General features: G+C 44.4%; 1 protein-coding gene across 7 annotated transcripts in view; it reads right to left on the reverse strand.

The window, feature by feature from the left end:
- The window catches only part of RAB29 (RAB29, member RAS oncogene family), a 29,871-nt gene extending 11,801 nt beyond the window's left edge, over positions 1 to 18,070 (reverse strand). Inside the window, exons 1-7 of one of the 7 annotated variants that reach the window (XR_003906947.1) lie at positions 16,265 to 16,886; positions 12,992 to 13,063; positions 12,130 to 12,311; positions 11,716 to 11,837; positions 11,126 to 11,409; positions 5,746 to 5,826; positions 4 to 452 (exon numbers count right to left, since the gene is read on the reverse strand). Coding sequence is in view for 2 of the 7 variants with exons in the window: in XM_029935589.1 (XP_029791449.1) it covers positions 11,298 to 11,409; positions 11,716 to 11,837; positions 12,130 to 12,311; positions 12,992 to 13,063; positions 16,265 to 16,388 (612 nt within the window). In the remaining 5 variants the exon portion in view is untranslated. The other 6 variants (XR_003906949.1, XR_003906950.1, XR_003906948.1 and 3 more) reach the window with 6 other exon arrangements.
- Positions 18,071 to 20,380: the final 2,310 nt, after the last annotated feature.

Genomic DNA, 20,380 nt, shown 5'->3' on the forward strand with positions numbered 1-20,380 from the left:
GGCGCCCCACCCCCCCCAACTTCGGCCGATAGGGCCGCTGCCGCCGAACCCCGAGCTGCTGGCTTCTCAAAGTCCGCTGCTTCTTGGTTCAGGGCCCCTTAACCAGACGAGCCCCCCGCTCCCCCGTCTCTTCAAAATGGATGAATCAAACCAGCCGAAAATGCGCCAAAGCCGCGCTGCAACCAAACCCACTAGGGCCTGTGGGCTCCGCCCCATCCCGCCCGGTCATTGGAGGCTTCTGCCAGATGCGTGAAGCTCATTAGTCCGTTTGAATCATCACGTCTCCCAGACCCCGCCCCGCGCACTGGTAGGCCCCGCCTCCTCCGTGGGGTCCTGTTAGTCAAGATGCTCTGAGAGTGCACGGCCGCAAAACAAAAATGGTCGCTGCTTGGCCCGCCCCCTGGTTTCCACTCCAGGATTGCAGATTCGTTTTAGGTCGCATCTTGGAACGACTAGAAAAAAAGATTTACATGGGATTCATTGTCACTTCGTGGTAGTTTAATGATGTCTCATCTCGCCTGCTTTGATCATCTAGAAATTGCACTTAATAGCAAAACCCGTGGGCTAGGTAGCTGATTCGTCACTAAGGGGCTGCTTCAGAATTGGAGGGAAATTCCATAGGTTCAAAAATTTTGACCTTAAACGCACAAACCTCTTCCCCTGCCTTCAACATTAGCCCTCAGGGGTCCTCCAACCCCTGTTGGAGCAGAGAGCCAGGATCATAACCTTGATTATTCAAGGAATAACTTCCCTCCCAATTTCTGTTCTCCATTCTGGACCTTGAAATCCACTTCAGGGTCATTAGAGTCCTGGTCTCTGACATTACTTAAGGGTCTTAATGATTAGAAGCATGAGCCTGGGGCCACAACGTGTTTCAGTTTGAACATCGGATTCACAACCTAGTAGTTGTATAACTTTACCTCACTGTGCCTCAGTTTTCTCATGTGTAAAATGGGGAACAAAGATATTTAACCTTACAGGGTTATTAAGATTAAATGAGTTAATATATGAAAAGCCCTTGAGACAGTCACCCACTCACAGTAAGCAGTATCTAAGTATTTGTTAAAATTCAGTTTTTGAAAGATGACCTGATCCCCGGGTAGGAGTGGGTAAGGTTGGCTGAAAACTCTAGACAAGTAACTGAAGCAACTAAAGGTAATCATTCTATTCCAGTGGAATGGATCATTCCATTTAAATTTGTGAACATTCGTTGGATGTCTAAAATTCTCAGAGGTAGAGCTCAGGATCCCTATGGGAATGACTAGGGTTTACTTCACCATTGTAAAAAAAGATTTCAGTGCCTGCGGCAGCCTGTTAATAACCAACTGAAGATACACTTTATAAGCAAACACACCAACCTACCACTGTCTCCCTCCTGAAAGTCTCCCCTTATATAAAATCTGGCTTCTCTAAAGGAGGAGAATGGCGTAGTTCACCAGTGAAACATTAAACAAGTTATCTTCTCCCTTTAGCATGTCACTCCACCCTTTTTTGCCTGAATGTGTGTGTGTGTGTGTGTGTGGTAAAAAAAGTACAAAAATAAAATTCACCATCTTAACCATTTTTAAGCATATAGTTCAACGGCATCAAGTACATTTATGATGTTTTACAATCATCACCACCATCCATCTCCAGAACTTTTTCATCTTCCTCTTCTGAAGCTATGTACCATTAAACACTAATTCTCCATTCCCTCTCTCCCCAGACTTTGGCACCCATCATATTACTTTCTGTTTTTGTGAACCTGACTACTAAGTAGAATCATATAGTACTTGTTCTTTTGTGGACTGATTTCACTTAGCATGTCTTCCAGGTTCATTGATGTTTTAGCGTGTATCAAAATGTCCTACTTTGTTGTTGTTTTGTTTTGTTTTTATTTATTTGAGAGAAGAGAGACCACTCATTCAAGTGGAGGAGAGGCAGAGAGAGAGAGAAAGAAAGAGAATCCCAAGAAGGCTCCACACTGTCAGCATAGAGCCTGACTTGGGGCTCCAACCATGAACTGTGCAATCATGACCTGAGCCAAAACCAAGAGCCAGACACTTAACCAACTGAGCCACCTAGGTGCCCCCAATATGTTATACGTTTTTTTTTAATAAGCATGGGCTCATTTTTTTTAGATTTTTTAAGATGTTTATTTATTTTTGAGAGAGAGAGAGACAGAGTGCAAGCTGGGGAGGAGTAGAGAGAGAGGGAGACACAATCCAAATCAGGCTCCGAGTTCCAAGCCATCAGCACAGAGCTGGATGCAGGGCTACTACTCATGAACTGTGAGATCATAACCTGAGCCAAAGTTAGATGCTTAGCTGACTGAGCCACCCAGGTGCTCCTAAAATGTTCTACTTTTTAAGACAGTTTTTAAAATGTTTATTTCTTTATTTTGAGAGAGAAAGGGGGGAGAGGCAGAGATAGAGAGTGAGGAAGAGAATCCCAAATAGGCTCCCAGCCCAGTTGGTAGCCCAAGGAGAGCTCAATTCTATCACCAGATCATCATGATCTGAACCAAAATCAAGAGTCTGATGCTTAACTGACTGAGCCGCCCAAGAGCCCCCAAATGTGTTCTGTTTTTGAACACTGAATAATATTTCAGTGGATGCATATACCACATTTTGTTTCCCCATTCCACTGTCAGTGGACCCTTGGGTTGCTTCCAGATTTCATGATTGTGACTAATGCTGTTTTGAACATGGGTGTACAAGCATCTCTTTGAGCCCCTCCTCTCAATTCTCTGGGGTACATCAGAAGTGGAATTGCTAACCATATGGTCATATATTCATTTTTTGAGACCTCCATACTATTTTCCACAGCAACCGCACCATTTTGCACCCCTACCAACAGTGCACAAAGGGGTCCAGTTTCTCCACATCCTTGCCAACTTTTTTTTTTGGTAGTAAGCATCCTAATCAGTGTCTGAATTATGTTTTGACTAAGTTTATTGTCAAACACACAATTGTTAAAAGGCCAGTGCAACACTCGGGTGTTGCAGTGATCATGAGTGACTTTGTTGGGGGTGGTTTTATTAGGGCAGACTGCTATAATTTTAGATAACACCTTTATTTAGTATTGTAAAACGAGGCAAAGGAATTCTTGTTACTAATTTATTAGGTAATGAAAGGAACTGGCCATACAACATGTCCAGGCAGGTGGAAATTTCAGGACAGGTCTTCTAGGCCTGTTTAGTTCAAGATCAACTGACAGATTGAAGGCTCTTTTTCTTCCAAAGTGAGGGTCATAGCCTCCTCTCTCCTCACCTCAGCTTCAGCTAACATCTTCCCTCCATTTACTTGTCCGTTCGCTAAGTATTCCAACAAACACAGTCTCTTAAGAAGAAAGTAACTGAAGATTTGAACTTCTAGTTTACTTTCTAGTGGACAAGTCCTAAATTAAGCCTTTAAGAGCCCCAGCACTGTCTCCCTGGCTGCCAGGAGAGCCTGGAATGGTCTCCAAGATGAGTTCCCTCTTGTCCATCCCTAAATGCTCTGCCCTGGGCACATGTCACAACCACAATCAGTTCACGGGAAACTGAAGAAAGATATCATATCTGGACTTTAGAAGCACCATCAGATAACACTGAAGGGACACTATATATAATAAAACTATGAAGGGACACCTGGGTGGCTCAGTCCAGTTAAGCATCCGACGTCGGCTCAGGTCATAATCTCACAATTTCTGGGTTTCAGTCCTATGTCGGGCTCTGTGCTGACAGCTCAGAGCCTGGAGCCTGCTTTCGATTCTGCATCTCATTCTCTCTCTGCCCCTCTCTTACTTATGCTCTGTCTCTCTCTGTCTCTCAAAAATAAATAAATGTAAAAAATATTTTTTAAGAAAATAAAATAAAACACGGAAAACAAAAAAGCTAAGGAGACAGTAAAGATAGTCATTTCTTTTCTCTGGAAATAAGATTTAATGGCCTTTTAAACTTAATGCTTAATTTCCCTGTGATTTTAGTTATGTCTTGGGAAGCAGACTTTTCTTCTCCACTTAGTGTTTAAGACACTAAGAAGTGGCAGTGCCAAGGTGGCAAACTGATGACTCTTCCCTGTCCCTAACAAAGACTCATTTCCTTCAAGGCTAAGTAATAGTAGCTGGGAGATTTTTGACAAATTTTGAGCACTTTTAGTTCTGTGACCTCATGAAAGTCATCCAACCAGATCTAAAGACAGACATTATTTCTATCGACCACCGGAGTACAGAAAGCTACCTGTCTTTGAAGACCCTGCCAGGAAGTTAAAGAAAACTTCTTCCAGGCTCTTTTTTTTTTTTTTTAAACTTCTACCTCCAATCCACGGACTCTCCTCCATCACACTCATAAGAAAAATGGGACAGAAGAGCTGTGTGTCTGCTGAGTCTTTCTACAACCCCAGAGGCTGAGTAACCTAGGAGGTAGGTTCAAGCTTAGGGAGGATGCTCCTTTGCCCTCAGATCGCAGCCAGAAAAAGACTGGGCCAAAGTCAATTTAAACGTTTAAATTCATTTTCTTCTGTAGATTTCTTCCATTCCAGACATCTAACTTCCTCTCTGCTTTAAAGAGTGTTAAGAGATAAGGTTGGGTGGACTTCCGTAAATAGAGGTTTTGCTTGAGTTGTAGGACTATGGGTAGATTGGAGTTTTTGTCTTCGTTTTCCGTAAAGAGATTTAAGTTTTTTCATGGTAAAAGTATTAAAAAATCTGGGGGTGCTTTACTGGATCAGTCAGTTTAGCATCCGTGACTCTTAATTTTGGCTTGGGTCATGGCCCCAGGGTTGTGGGATTGAGCCCCCTTGTCGGTTACATGCTGAGTGTCAAGCCTGCTTAAGATTCTCTCTCCTTCTGCCCTTCTCCCCAGCTCCTGTACTCACTCTATTTTTTATTTTTTAAATGTTTATTTATTAATTTTGAGAGAGAGAGAGAGAGAATGAGTGGGAGGGGTAGAGGAGAGGGAGTGAGAGAATCCCAAGCAGGCTCCATGCTGTGAGCAAGAAGCCCGATGCAGGACTCAATCCCATGTACCATGAGATCATGACCTGAGCTGACTGAGCCACCCAGGTGCCTTATCACTCTCTCTTAAAAAAAAAAAGAAAGACGGGGCGCCTGGGTGGCTCAGTAGGTTAAGCCTCTGACTTCAGCTCAGGTCAGATCTCACATTTGTGAGTTCAAGCCCCGCGTCGGGCTCTGTGCTGACAGCTAGCTCAGAGCCTGGAGCCTGCTTCCGGTTCTGTGTCTCCTTCTCTCTCTGGCCCTCCCCCTCTCATGCTGTGTCTCTCTCTGTATCAAAAATAAATAAAACATTAAAAAAAAAAAGAAAGAAAGAAAAAGAAGAAGGTATTAAAAAAATCTGTATGCCCATTTAATAGATTACTCTTTGTTTCTGTCATACTGAACATTTGTTGTATGGAAAAAATTCAAGGATGCCACCACCAAAACACACACATAGAAAATGATTAGTAGTGTATTGTGCAGTAAAAGGCCATTTTCTGGAGTCACACTGCTTAAAGCTAAAAAATCAGTTTGCCACTTGCTAGCTGTCTTAACATTGGGCAAAGCCTGAATTTTTGGTGCCTCAGGTTCCATATATATGCATATCACAGGTCATTGTAAAAAATAAAAATAATCCATGTGAAATACTTGGCTCATAGCAGCACTTAGATGTTAGTTAGCTACTGGCAGCAGCAGTTGAAAATGGAATGGCTGTTAAAATCCCTTACTTGCAAATAACATACCTGATACTCAAAATTAAATGTTAGTCACGGCATTTGGGTGACATACCTTCGGAAATGGATCCTGTTGATTAAACACCTTAGGATGTGTGCACCGTATGCTGCTCAAACTGCACTCAATGGGGCTCCCCTAAATTTAATATGGAAACGTGATCATCACTACTCCATGCATGAACATAGTTTCAGAAGCTAACACAAACCGAAGTTCTAAACCCAAAAGGGATCAGTTCTGTTTCTCTAACTGTCTGGGCTTCTTTTCTTTTCCTTTTTCAGATTTTTTAAATTTTTGGGGCACCTGGGTGGCTCAATCAGTTAAGTGTCCAACTTCGGCTCAGGTCATGATTTCACGGTTCATGAGTTTGAGCCCTGCATCAAGCTGTGTACTGACAGCTCAGAGCCTGGAGCCTGCTTCAGGTTCTGTGTCTCCTTCTCTCTATGCCCTTCCCCTGCTCATGCTGTCTCTCTCTCTCTCCTTTAAAACTAAATAATAGTTATTACCGGTCAGAGTTGCTAAAATGAACAAATCAAAAGACTATAGATGCTGGCGAGGCTGTGGAGAGACGGGCACCCTCCTACACTGTTGGTGGCAATGTAAACTGGTGCAGCCGCTCTGGAAAACAGTGTGGAGACTCCTCAAAAAACTATCGATAGAACTCTCCTATGACCCAGCAATAGCACTGCTAGAGATTTACCCAAGGGATAAAGAAGTGCTGAGGCATAGGAGCACATGTACCCCAATGTTCATAGCGGCACTTTCTACAATAGTCAAATCATGGAAAGAGCCTAAATGTCCATCAACTGATAAATGGATCAAGAAGATGTGGTATATATATACCATGGAGTACTATATGGCAATGAGAAAGAATGACATATGGCCATTTGTAGGAAAGTGGATGGACCATGAGGGTGTCATGCTAAGCGAAATAAGTCAGGCAGAGAAGGATAGATACCATATGTTTGCATTCATAGGTCTAACAGGAGAGACCTGGCAGGGGACCATGGGGAGAGGAAGGGGGAAAGAGAGTGGGGAAGAGTGAGGGACACAGATCAAGGGAGACTATTGAATACTAGAGACGAACCATGGACTGAAAGGGGAGGGGGAGGGGGGGTGATGGTCATGGAGGGGGCACTTGTGGGGAGAAGCACTGGGTGTTATATGAAAACCAATTTGACAATAAACTATTATAAAAAAATTTTTTTTAAAGATTTAAAAATTTTTCAGGCAACCTCTACACCCAACGTAGGACTTGAACCCACCACTGAATATTGAGTTGTAGGAGCCACCCACTGAATCAGCCAGGTACCTCTGGGCTTATTTTCCAAAATAGATTTTTCAGGTCAAATGCTTCCCAGAAACCTAAATGATAGAATGGAGATGGGAAATTCAAAGAATGTCTTGACTTTATGACACACTCAACTGGCTGCCTTTCAGTCAGTCAGATTTTGAGACATTTGTTCCCTCAAACATAAAATGTGAAGGTTTGCTTTCTTATTTCAAAGATAGTGTAAGAAGCATACACAACTCACAGAGCTTGTGGGGGGGGGGAGGGTTACACCAATGCAGGCATCAGTAGTCGGTGCTACTGGGCTGCCTTTCTCACATCATGATACATCGTGAAATACCTGCTCTCTGCCCCCTTCCTCTTCCTACATGCTCTCTCCTCTTTATTCTCATTACTGTGTAGTTAGTTCCTATACATATAGACTTGGGCTGTAAATCAAAGTATGAAGAAAAGATATTAAAACACTGCCATTGCTTAATGAAGTCCTGTGAAGTGGATGTGACCGTTAATTTGTCAATTTGACTAGGCAGTAGAGAGCCCAGATATCTGGTTAAACATTATTCTGAATGTTTCAGTGAGGGTGTTTTTGGACGAGATGAACACTTAAGTTGGTAGACTGAGTAAAGCAGATTACCCTCTGTAATGTGGATGGGCCTTGTCCAATCAGTTGACGCCCTAAATACAACACAAGGTTGACCCTCTCCTGAGCGAGAGAATTCTCCCATCTGATGACTTTCAAGCTGGAATATCATCAGCTATTCTGGCCTAACTAACAGCCTTGGGACCTGAACTGGAACGTAAACTCTGCATATGTTGGACTTGCCAGGCTCTGTAACTGCACAAGGCACTTCCTTTTAATAGATCCCTTTACATATGTATATACCTCCTGTTAGTTGTGTTTTCTGAGAGAATCCTAATACAGCGCAGTACCGTTATATACTGAAACTCTGCAGACAAAATTTGAGAGAATTCAAATTATGCTCAAAAGCCAAAGAAAAGGCAGAGTTGTTCTACCAATGAAGGCCATATGTAGATATATTCTCGGGTCTCGGGTATTTATGGCTGAATCCAAAATACACGGAGTACTTTCCAACACATATCACTTTCTAGTGGCTTTCCATCTATTCCAACTTGCAGCTTTGGAGATTATCCGGCTTTAATAAAGGAGTCGCTTACATGGCTCAAGCCTCTCCCTGCACAGTGAACCAAAATGGTAGAGGGAAACGGGCACTGAGGTTCGTTTCCCTGGGCCATCTGCCCCTGGATCTTCCAGAATACCACGGAGGTTTCTCCATCTTCTAACCATAGCCTTAGATCATGTCAAAAGCAGTCTATTGCTTACAAAAGGACAGCAGCGCCCAGGAAAGGCCTCATGTTAGATGGGACAGTGTCCTGAGGACAGAAGACCGGCCACTCGAAGAGTTAAATCTGGGATGACAGGGAAAAACGAGGAGCCAGAACGTAGCTTAGTAATAGCTCGGGCAAATGAATTGGGAAAATCATCTTGGGAGTAATTCTGGCTCATTAGTAATAACAAAAGGGCAAACCGTCACTTACTGTGGAGGGGCCTTCCTTGACCTGTGATCTCTTTTCTCTATTTGCTTGGTCACTCAGTTATTCTGTTCAAAGTCCAAAGCCAGGGCAGTCACAGTTCCGCAGCTCTGTTCTCAGCCCTTCCTTGGGTCTCTTAAAAACACTCTGCAGGAAATGCTTGTTTTCGTTCTGTCCAAAGACCAGCGGAGTGGTTGGAGAGCTATCTTGTCTCAAATATGGAAACTTCTCTAGGGAAAAGCCCCAACAATATCCATGTTCGTGAGTCAATTGTACCAAGAGGTAGCATCCAAATGACAGTATATAATTATTTTTAGAATAATTATATTTCTAATCATGTAAACATTTCCCTCTTTTAAAAAAATTGTTTTTAATGTTCTTTATTTATTTTTGAGACACAGAGAGAGACAGTGGGAATAGGGGAGGGTCAGAGAGAGAAGGAGACACAGAATGTGAAGCAGGTTCCAGGCTCTGAGCTAGCTGTCAGCACAGAGCCTGACGTGGGGCTAGAACCCACGAACTGTGAGATCATGACCTGAGCCGAAGCTGGACGCTCAATGGACTGAGCCACCCAGGCGTCCCCATTTCCCTCTTTTTAAAAAACTTAATGGATTTCCCTTTTCTTTATGGATAAGGCACACAGAGGAATTAGTGATACTTCAATTTATTCTTTAATTAGCTTCAGTTCTATAATGTTCACCACTTAAAAAAAAAATCCAGAAGGACTGGCAGGCCAGCCTCTAGTAATGCTTGAAAAGGCAGGTAATTCCTGAGTCAGCACATAGGAAAAGAAAACATGTTCAATTTTTTTTTGTTTTACAATGGTCACATTTACAAGCATGATTTGGAATGTTATATCAAGTATTGAATTGGTATTAGGCAGTGGATGCCCATAAATTAATAGACAGAATAACATTTACCTTCGTTTTTAAAGCTGTTTAAAAAATAAAATCTCCATTTCCACAATACTCTTGAATTAGCAGTATAAAATGGCACTGTAACAAACTTACTTTAAAGGCCAATAAGTACCGTGAATACAAGACTTATTTCATCTTTATTTGTGACTTTGCAGAGGTTCGAACCAGTAAATAAAAATCAATTTTCTTTTCACATAGAGGGAATGAGTTACTCCGCGAACATCTTCAAAATTGTTGTAATAAAAACCCATTATTTAAGAAGGGTAATACAAAAGAGAACTTCACGGTCTTAAGAGGCTGCAAATAGTCCAAGTGATAATACTTGGTATTAAAAACCAACCAGGCAACCAACCGCTGAAGGTCTGGCTCCCATTCTCTTTCTCACATTTGACCTCGGATCATTCTCTTAAGACAGTGGTTTCCAAGGTCTGGTGTGTCCCTGAACCATGCGGCGAGCTGAGACGGCCCAGGGACGCCCAGGGGCATTTGTATGGGGAGTGCCCGGCTCTGTACAGCTTTACCAAATTCCCCAGCGTTGTTTTCCAAACCAGGCTAGTCAGATTACCCAGGCAGCTTTGAAAAACAGCAGCAAATTCCCAGGCTCCACCCCTGGACATTTTGATTCAGTGTGTTTGAGAAACCTTAAAACATACAATAAACATTTTATTGAAAAAAATTTTTAAACAAACTTCCCAGGTGGTTCTGCTCGGTCAGACTTGGGAGCTGCTAACTTAGGATGCTTACTCATCTACAATTCTAAAGAACTGTAGGCCTCTGAGTTCATTAAGAATATTCATAACTTTGGGTAGGTTATAAATCACCATCCTGTGAGAATTTAACAAATTAAGCTGTCTAGAAGTGATTTGATACTAAAAACCCTGCCCGACTTAGCACTTAAATTACCTAATGATCTTCTGTCTATCTACTCGCCCACCTCAGGCAAAGGTCTGTACATAAAATTTGTGTCTTATGGCTGAGCACCCGCAGTGCTCAGAAGCAAGTTGCCCCACAGGATTTTGTTCTATTAACCTTTCCCTCTCCCATTCAGACCCCCCGGGCTGTGAGGAACAGACCTATGTCAGGGCACCACGGCCAACCAATGTCACTTGCAGTGTTACGCGTCAGGACACCAACCCTGCTAACCCCGCTCCCACCCCACCGGTAGTGAGACACTTGAAAACCCTAATGTGACAACTGATTTCCTTGGGGAAAAGAAATGCTCTTGTCACACACTAAGTAGTTTAAAAGCTTGACTACGCTTGCAGCCAAGATAAGAGAAAGCCAATTATGACTTTAGAAGCTTCAAAAATACAGTGACTTTTGCGTCACCTCCTGTGGCCTCAAACCCATGGATATCCATCCAGCCACACTCCTGTGCATCTTGGAATCAGAGGTTCAAAGTCAAAGTCCGAGACAGGAAGGATCTGACAGCGACAACCTCTGGTGCGTTTGGGAAATGCCCTTTGCTCTCATTTTCCTTGCAATCTTTAGTCCTATCAGGTTGAGATATTAACACACGTCAAACGGAAAAATGGAAGCCAAAAATAGGTGGGAATTCTGATCACAGGTGCTGGTTTCCAATGCTTCCCACAAAATCCCAGATCACAAACTGAGGGCTAAGATGATCTTTCTTATACAGAAGGTACTAACTGAGCCACAGCAGCGAGTAGGAGCCCACCTGTGAGAGATGCAGAAATGCATCTGAGTCCCAGGCTCCTCTGAGTGACGATGGTCCTTCCAGGACAGCTGGCAGGAGATGGTTCACGTGTAGGTAAGATTGCCCAGTGGGCAGCCAAGGGAAAGAGATGAAAGACCTCCTGACAGTGGGAGCAAAAACTAGCCTCAAACTGCTAGCAGCATGTCCATCTGGAGGAAGGCTTGGTCTGTAGGTTGATATAGTCCCCTTGGGTGGACAGAGACAGATCTTCTCTGGAATTGCTCATCATCTTTTCAATGAGGACTCTAAAAAACAAATAAAAACAACAAGCCTGACACACTGGGTGGAGGAAAGGGAGGAATGGCAGACACTGTCTTGTCTTATCACCGGGTGGCATTCCATAAAGCCACAAGGTTCAAATGCCCCTACGTCCCCAGGTATCTCAGGTGAAAGGACAGGGTCCCTGGCCTTCCGAAGCTGGAATTTCAGCAGCTCAGTCTCGTCTTGTTTGCTCAGAAACAAGAAAAGAAGGTGGGTGAAGCGGGGTAGTAGCGGCAGCAGAAGACAGGGAAATCTGTGTGTCTAACCCCAGGACACCATGAACCGCTCACCTCATGGCCTCGTTAATATTTTTGTTCTCCTTGACTGAGGTTTCTGTCCAACCTGTGAAACCATTCTCTTTACTGAACCGGTCCACTTGGTCTCGGCTCACTGCCCAAGGGGACAGATCGCACTGGCAAAGAGAATACATAAAAGGCAACACCATAAGCTTCCAGAGAAGAGGAACACCGCTCAGACACTTGTGGATGTAAACCCTTTCCACCAATGGCTAAGAACACTGGCATCTAAAATCTAGCCAACATTCTTCCCAAAGAAAGTCTCAGCATCCCCTTGAAAGGTGATAGAGATGACATTGCCAGCTTGAGAAGGGAAAATGGGTACCTGGGATCAGAAGGCATTTAAATATGCTTACTGTCTGACCACAGAGAGAGGCCAGGGGCTATTTGCTTAGATTGACCACGTACTTTGTTGGCCAAGAGCAGGCAGGGCACGGGCTCTCCATTAGGCAGTGTGAGCTTGCTGTCCAAGTCCTGTTTCCATCTTTGGCTGTTGGTGAAGGTTGTGGCGTTGGTAACATCAAACATAATAACACAGGCGGAGGCACCCCGATAGTATAGTCGTGTCATGGAGGTGAAGCGCTCCTGCCCTGGGAGGAAAGGGGCAACTGCTGGAAAAGTGATGCTAAGACTAGTCGCAAACCCCCCGCCCAAATGCCCTGTCTGTCCTATCTTCAGTGCGGGTGACAGGGCAGGACGAACTGTGGCTGAGTCCAGATTCTGCACCCAGACCACCCAAGTCCAAATCTCTGCTCTGTCATTTACTATCTGTAGGACCTTGGCCAAGGCAAGCTTTCAGTGCTTCAGATTTCTCATCTGCAGAGCGGGGATAAAAGCAGTAGCTCTGATCACAGGGTTCTATGAGGATTAACGAGTCATTGAATCTAAAATGCTTCGGCAAGTGCTTGGCACACAGTAAAAGTCAGCTCTTATTATTATTATTGTCTCTATTTTCTGGGGATCTGTTTCTCACCCCAGCTGAAACGCTGGGGCAAGCACCCTCCCCCTACTGTGAGAGCACCCGCCTACGGTCTGGACAATCTGCCACCCTGTCCACCCTCAGAGGAAAGGTCCTCGATGTATCCAAGGCAGAACACCTAGAGAAAACATCTACAAGCACCCTACATCTACTCAGCTTAGGTTCCCTCTGAATGACCCAGTCATTCCGGTTCCAGAAAAGACTTTCTGGGTTTGCTACCCCACTTTTTCTGAGGGCTTGCTGATTCAACCGAAATGTCTTCCTTCGCTCCTACTGCATCTCCCAGCCTACCTGCAATATCCCACAGCTGGAGCCGCACCACCTCCGAGTCAGACCACTGGAGAACCTTCAGAGCAAAATCCACTGGAAATACATGGAGAATTGAATAAGACTTACCTTTAAAATGTCCGTGAACAAACTCCGATCGAATATGCAGCTTGAACTAGAGACACACAACTCTAATCCTTTCTATTTATTTTTAAGCTTTCAATGGGCTGAGAGGAGCCCACCACATGTATTAAATGTGGAACAGACAATTCTTCATGGCAGAGAGAGAGAGAGACACAGAATCGGAAGCAGGCTCCAGGCTCTGAGCTGTCAGCACAGAGCCCGAAGCGGGGTTCGAACTCATGAATGATGAGATCATGACTTTTTAAAAAAATTTTTTAATGTTTTTTATTTATTTTTGAGAAACAGAGAGAGGCAGCGTGAGCAAGGGAGGGTCAGAAAGAGAGGGAGACACAGAATCCAAAGCAGGCTCCAGGCTCTGAGCTAGCTGTCAGCACAGAGCCCAACACAGGGCTCAAACCCACGAACAGTGAGATCATGACCTGAGCTGAAGCCAGGCGCTTAACCGACTGAGCCACCCAGATGCCCCTTATTATTATTATTATTTTTTTAAGTAAACTCTACCCCCAACATGGGGCTCAAACTCATGACCCCAAGATCAAGAGTCACACGCTCTTCTGCCGCAGACAGCCAGGCACGCCTGGCACAGACAATTCATGACCACTCTGAAGGGGTCTTCAGCTTTTACTTTCTCAACAAACTCATTTATTTGTTACTACTTGTCCCTAAGGCTGGGGGTTTCTGGCAGGTCTAGGGGGTTTTCTCAGGGAAGGCAGGATGGGGCAACAGGGGGAAATGAGAGCGCTGTGGTAGCTTTTGCATCTTCCACATTCAATTTCACTGTTAGTTTCTAATCCAATTGTATGATGAGGACACACACCCGGGGGGAATTCTATCCCCTCCCTAAGGCCCGTAGGAACTTATTCGGGGCAGGAATGGGACAAAGTGCAGAGGTTCCAGAGGAGTCCCAGGGAGAAGGCATGGCATGGATGACGCTTCAGAGCCCCACTGACATCTGGAGATGCTGAGACTCGGCGAGCTAAGTCTGAAAGGGTACGCCAGGGGGAAAAACTTTTTCAGAAGGAGAGAAAATGAATAATTTCCCAGATTTGGAAATATACTTTTCCACATCTGTGTCAGAAATGAAAGCCAGGGGAAATTTAGAATAATTGCTGGGAAAAACAATTTACCCAGAGCCAATTATTCTTTACTAAAGGAAGACCAGAGCAGTTGCTAAAAACTAATTAGCAAAATACCTTTTTTTAAATTTTATGTTTATTTATTGATTTTGAGAGAGAGAGGGAGGGAGCACAAGTTGGGGAGGGGCAGAGAGAAGGAGAGACAGAATCCCAAGCAGGCTCTTGTGCTATCAGTGTAGGTGAGATCATGACCTGAGCCGAGGTCGAGTTGACTGCTTAACTGACTGAGCTACCCAGATGTCCCAAATTTGCGAAATACTTTTAACCAAATCCATGAAATAGGGGCCATCATATTATTTAGGAGTCAGGGGGCAAAATGGTCAGGAAATAGTTTTTGAAACTTTAAACCCTAAATTTTGGGGTGCCTGGGTGTCTTAGTCAGTTAAGCGGCAGACTTTGGCTCAGGTCATGACCTCATGGTCCATGGGTTTGAGCCCCGTGCTGGGCTCTGTGCTGACAGCTCAGAGCCTGAAGCCTGCTTTGGATTCTCTGTCTCCCTCTCTCTCTGCCCCTCCCCTGCTCACACTCTGTCTCTCTCTCTCTCTCTCTCTCTCTCTCAAAAATACATAAACATTAAAAAAATTTATAGGGGTGCCTGGGTGGCTCAGTTGGTTAAGTGTCTGGCTTCGGCTCAGGTCATGATCTCATGGTTCATGGGTTCGAGCCCCACATCGCGCTCTGTGCTGACATCTAGCTCAGAGCCTGGAGCCTATTTCAGATTCTGTGTCTCCCTCTCTCTGACTTTCCCCTGATCGTGCTATCTCTCTCTATTTCTCAAAAATAAATAAAATACATTAAGTAAATAAATAAATTTATAAACCCTAAATTTTGCTGGATGTTCTCAAGGAGGGTCTTTTAATTGTAGTGTTAATGCTTGTTAATTTTTTTAATGCCATAATGAACACCAGCACCCATCTTCAAAATTTACATTAGGGCAGGTTTCTTTTCCTTTAAAAAAAAGTTCTCTTAATGTAGATAAATAAATGTTGTGTTACTCTCTCCCTTCACCAGCTCTTCCCCGCTAAACACCTTCTACCTAACAAAAAGGCATTTCTACCTGCGGGGGGCGGGGGTAGTGGAGTTCAAAGCCTGTCCCTAGAAAGAAGTGAATGAACTCCTTGGTATTCCCTTCCTTTTGTCCCCTCCCCAATTTGAGAGAAAAAGGGGCCGGAAGATAGGTCAGATAATCCATATATTTCAGATTTCCTGAAGAATTTCTAGGTTGCCTTTATTTAAGCAATCCATGGACAAAAATACCATCCGATTGTGTGGGCCAGGGGCTCTCCCAGGTAGGCACCCCCAAAGCTAGGATCCTAGGAGCACCTGCGTGGCTCAGGGTTAAGCATCTTCAGGGCTAAGCATCCAACTCTTGATCTCAGCTCAGGTCATGATCTAGCAGTTCTCCCAGAGCCCAATGTGAAGCCTGTTTGGGATTTTCTCTCTCCCTCTCTATCTCTGCCCCTACCCTGCTCATGCTCTGTCTCTCTCTCTCTCAAAATAAATAAATTTTAAAAAATTATTAAAACACACACAAAAAACTAGGATCCTTTAAGGCCAGATTAAACACCTTTGTGTTCCTTCATCACCGGCCTGGAACTCCTATTAAGAGGCAGGTCTAGAGCCCGGCCCGCACCCGGCCTGCACCCAACCGGGCCTTCCAGTTGGGGGGAGGTGGGGGGCCAGCGGCCCCTGCTGATGACACAAATTTGCCCACGACCCCTTGTTAGGTTGCAGGAGTCCTGCGTTCACAGTTCCCCGGGGAAACGCAACAATTGCGCATTTTCTCATCCTCCCTTCCCCATTCCTGCCCTTCACACCTCCGCCCAAGCTCTTTCCAGCTCAGGCTGGGTGAACCGAATTGGGGAAACCCAAGAGAAACGTGCAAATCAAACACCGGGCAGTTACTCTCTCCAAGATCCCAGACACCTACTTCCTGACCGAGCAAGGGCCTAAGGACGCGAGGCCCCCGGCTCCTCACCCGCCGGGGTCCACCCCGCCCCCCGCGGCGACGTCTCACCTCCCACCGTGGACTTGTAGTGTTTGCTGAAGCTGTCTTGAGAGTATCGCAGCACCAGGGACGTCTTGCCCACCGCGGCGTCCCCCACCACCAGCACTTTGAACAGGTGATCGCGTCCGCCCATGGCTGGTGGGCCGGATGGGTGAGGGAGGCGGCCAGTGGGGTGGGGGGCGCGAAGTCGCTTGTTTTAACTCCGTCGGCTCCGGACCCCCTCCGACTGAAGACCGCCCGCCGGAGCGGCTGCGACGAGAAAGCAAAAAGGGAAACTCTGCACTCAACCTATACGCGCTTCCTCCCAGTGCGGCCACAGCTTGGGTGGGGCGCAGGGCGCGAGCTCCGAGCCCCCAGGCTGTTCGCACCTTCCGCCGCACCCGGCCCGGCCGCCCTGAAACTGGACAGGACCCAGAGGTGCCTCGTCCACGGGGACTTCCCCGGAGCAGCGCCAGCGGGCGAACCCGGCTCAGCTTTTTCACGGATGGGACCAGTCGACGGGGGCCTTCCCCGCTCTGCACAAACCAAATTCCCGGCAAGGAGCGGCTCACTCCGGGGACCCTGAACTGCCTAGGGCGGCGCGGTCCCCCTCGCCTTCCTCGGCGCGCGTCACGTGCAGGGCGCCTTGGAGCACTACATTCCCCAGCCTACCTCGAGGCGTATAAAAACTGACCGAGTGCGGAGACTCCCCCGCGAGGCCTCCTGGGAACTGTAGTTTATGCACTATTTTTGTTTTTTAAAACTTACACAAAGTTTCAAGGCTTTCAGAGCCCTTCAACGGTTCGGAATCGTACTTTAAAGTAATTCTGGACTAGAAAAGCTCTTCAGAGGCGATTTATTCCACATGATCTCATCTGCCTAAATCTGTCCCCAGATTTCTCATTATCTTTAAGGGTTTTATGGAACTAAGGTTAAAAATTATTCCATAGATTCCATAAGTGATTCTAATAGAAGTTCAGCCTCATCCCTCATGCTCCAAAAAAAGTCCGTTTGCTATTCCTTTAATTACACAGACAAATCTCCAGTATTCTATGAACATGAAGGCTAGCTCTTTCATTTGCCACATGACCTAGGATTAAGTCAAGTTCAGAAACATTTGATCGAGAGACTGTCCCTTAGAAAAACTTATGCCATTAAGTGTCAGGTATTATTATTTGATAACTGGCCACAGCAGTAAAGGTAGAAAACAAGGGACAGTTCCTCATTCTCACTTCACAGTTCCCAGCCTTACCATTTGTGCTGGTGGCTAACTGGAGTCCACTGGGAGTCCCCTCCGTTTGCTGCTGCTGTTGCTCCTAAAGAACTACACTTCTGCCAGTGATTCAAAAATTTCAGCCTATAACTTTTATGGCCTGTCCCACCTTTAGTTAAAGAGTTAAGGGGGCATGAGATTCATGGCAAGTAAAATAGCTCAATTTTTCTGGGCTTTTGCCAGAAGCAGAAGAGAAAACAGCAAACCATGGGAAACACAGCTCTGCCCAGGTCTCTTTAAAAAAAAATTTTTTTTTTCTTTCTAACATGTATTTATTTTTGAGGGACAGAAAGAGACAGATCACCAGTGGGGGAGGGGCAGAGAGACAGGGAGACACAGAATCCTAAGCAGGCTCTAGGCTCTGAGCTGTAGGCACAGAGCCTGACAGATCATGACCTGAGCCAAAGTCAGATGCTTAACTAACTGAGCCACGCAGGCACCCCTGCCCAGTTCTCTTGATAGAGAGGCTATCTCCTATGCCCCATGAGGATACAACATCCAAAATGTTTGTTACCCAGGTATGGGAGGTCAGGCTAGCTGCTCACCTGCCAAGGTGTCCAAGAGCCATTTCCAGGGGCTCTTTTCAGTTCCCATTGGCTCCGACATAGTTGATGACTCTTTGAAAATCTTTGGCTTTGGGGTTCATCCTTTTGTCTCTCTGATGATTACCTTTTTCTTTTATGGTTTCTTTCCACCCTATCACCCCCAAAAGGAGCTATTTTCTAAGGCTTGATACTTGGTCCTTGAATTGATCACTCATTGAACCCTTTAGTGAATTGCTCTTGGCTTCAAATATCTCTGCCTTGACTTTATTTATATTTTTATCTCCAATCAATTATATTCAACTGCCACTTAAAGGCGCCTCCACTTGGATGTTGTTTCACAGCCTGCCTCTTAGTACATAATCACAAAAAACGGCTCCTTTTCTCAAGGTCCCCATTTTTGTCACTGATCTCATTGTTTCTTTGTTCCATTCTGGCTTCAGACCTCAAGCATTTAAAAAATTTTTTTTAACGTTTAATTATTTTTGAAAGAAAGGAGAGTAAGTGTGAGTGTGGGAGGGGCAGAGAAAGAGGGGAACAGAGGATCTGAAGCAGGCTCTGCCCTGACAGCAATGAGCTCAATACAGGGCTTGAACTCACAAACCTTGGGATCATGACCTTCCTTAGCCAAAGTTGGGTGCTTAACTGATTGAGCCACCCAGTACCCTGAGCATTTAAAAAGTTTTATTTTACTGTGGCAGGAATACTTAACATCAGATGTACTCTCCTAACACATTTTTAAATGTGTAATGAGATACAGAAAAAATACAAATGTTTAAGTGTACAATAGAGGTACAGTGTTGTACCGTAGATCTCTAGAACTCACTCCTCTTGCTTAACTGAAACTTAGGCCCATTGATTAGTAACTCCCATTTGCCCCTCCCCCCATTTTTTGGCAACAACTATTCCACTCTTTGATTCTATAAATTTTCTATTTTTAAATTTTATTTTATTATTAATTTTTAAATATTTATTTATTTGTGGGAGAAAGAGCAAGCAAGGGAAGGGGCAGAGAAAGAGGGAGAGAATCCCAAGCAGGCTCTGCACTGTCTGTGCAGAGTGTGATGCGGGGCTCAAACTCACAAACCATGAGATCATGACCTGAGCTGAAACCAGGAGTTGGATGCTTAAGCCACCGAGCCACCCAGGCACCCTTAAATTTGACTATTTTGGATATCTCATATAAATAAGATCATGCAGTAGTTGTCTTTCTGTGACTTGATTATTTCACTGCACCTAATGTCCTTAAAGCTCATTTATATCGTTGCTTATTGCAGCAATTCTCTTTTCAAAAAGGCTGACCAATATTCCATTGTATGCATATACCGCTTTTCTTTATTCATCTATCAATGGACATTTAGGTTGCTTCCATATCTTGGTTATTGTGAATAGCATTGTAATGAACATGTGAGTACTAATAGCACTTTGAGATCCCTATCTCAATTCTTTTGCATAAATACCCAGAAGTGGGATTTCTAGATCATATGAGAGTTCTACTTTTAATTCGTTGAGGAACTTTCATACTGTTTTCTATAATGGCTGCAACATTCGCATTCCCATCAACATTGTGCAAGGTTTTCAATGTCTCCACATCCTTACCAACATTTGTCTTTTTTTTTTTTTTTTAATAATAGCCATCTTGTCAGGTGTGAAGTGATATCTCACTGTGGTTTTGTATTTCCCTGATGATGAGTGACATTGAATATTCTTTCATGTACCTGTTCACTATCTGTATGTCTTCTTTGGAGAAATATCTATTCAAATTCTTAGCCAATTTTTAAATCACATTATTTTGTTTTGGTTTTTGTTTGTTTTGTTTGTTATTGCAGACCTTGAGGATTACGAACACTAACATTTACACACATCAGTTTACAGCCCTCTCCTTTTAAAAAAGTCAGTCACCGAATCATCTGATTCTTCTTTCAAACAAAACATTTCTCCATCCACCCTTTCTGCTTCCTATTCAGAGCTCTTTTCCTGGTTCAGGCTTTCATTATCTCACACCTGGGTCATCTTCAGTAACCTGTTTTTAGATCTCCCTGATTCAAGTTTCTTTTATCTTCAATTCATCTTACACATTTTCCGGGATGATTTCTCTGAAACATCATTGTTCCTTCAACTGTCTACCAACTATCCAAGGCCTGGCCAACCTCCCTGAGATGGTATCCAAAACCTTTTTTTTTTTTTCATCTTTTCAGTTATTTTTTTAAATGTTTATTTTTGAGACAGAGAGAGAGAGAGAGACAGAGAACAAGCAGGGAAAGGGCAGAGAGAGACAGAGACAGAATCTGAAGCAGGCTCCAGGCTCTGAGCTGTCAGCACAGTGTCCGT

This window comes from Suricata suricatta, chromosome 3 (assembly GCF_006229205.1).
Source record: "Suricata suricatta isolate VVHF042 chromosome 3, meerkat_22Aug2017_6uvM2_HiC, whole genome shotgun sequence".
NCBI lineage: Eukaryota > Metazoa > Chordata > Mammalia > Carnivora > Herpestidae > Suricata > Suricata suricatta.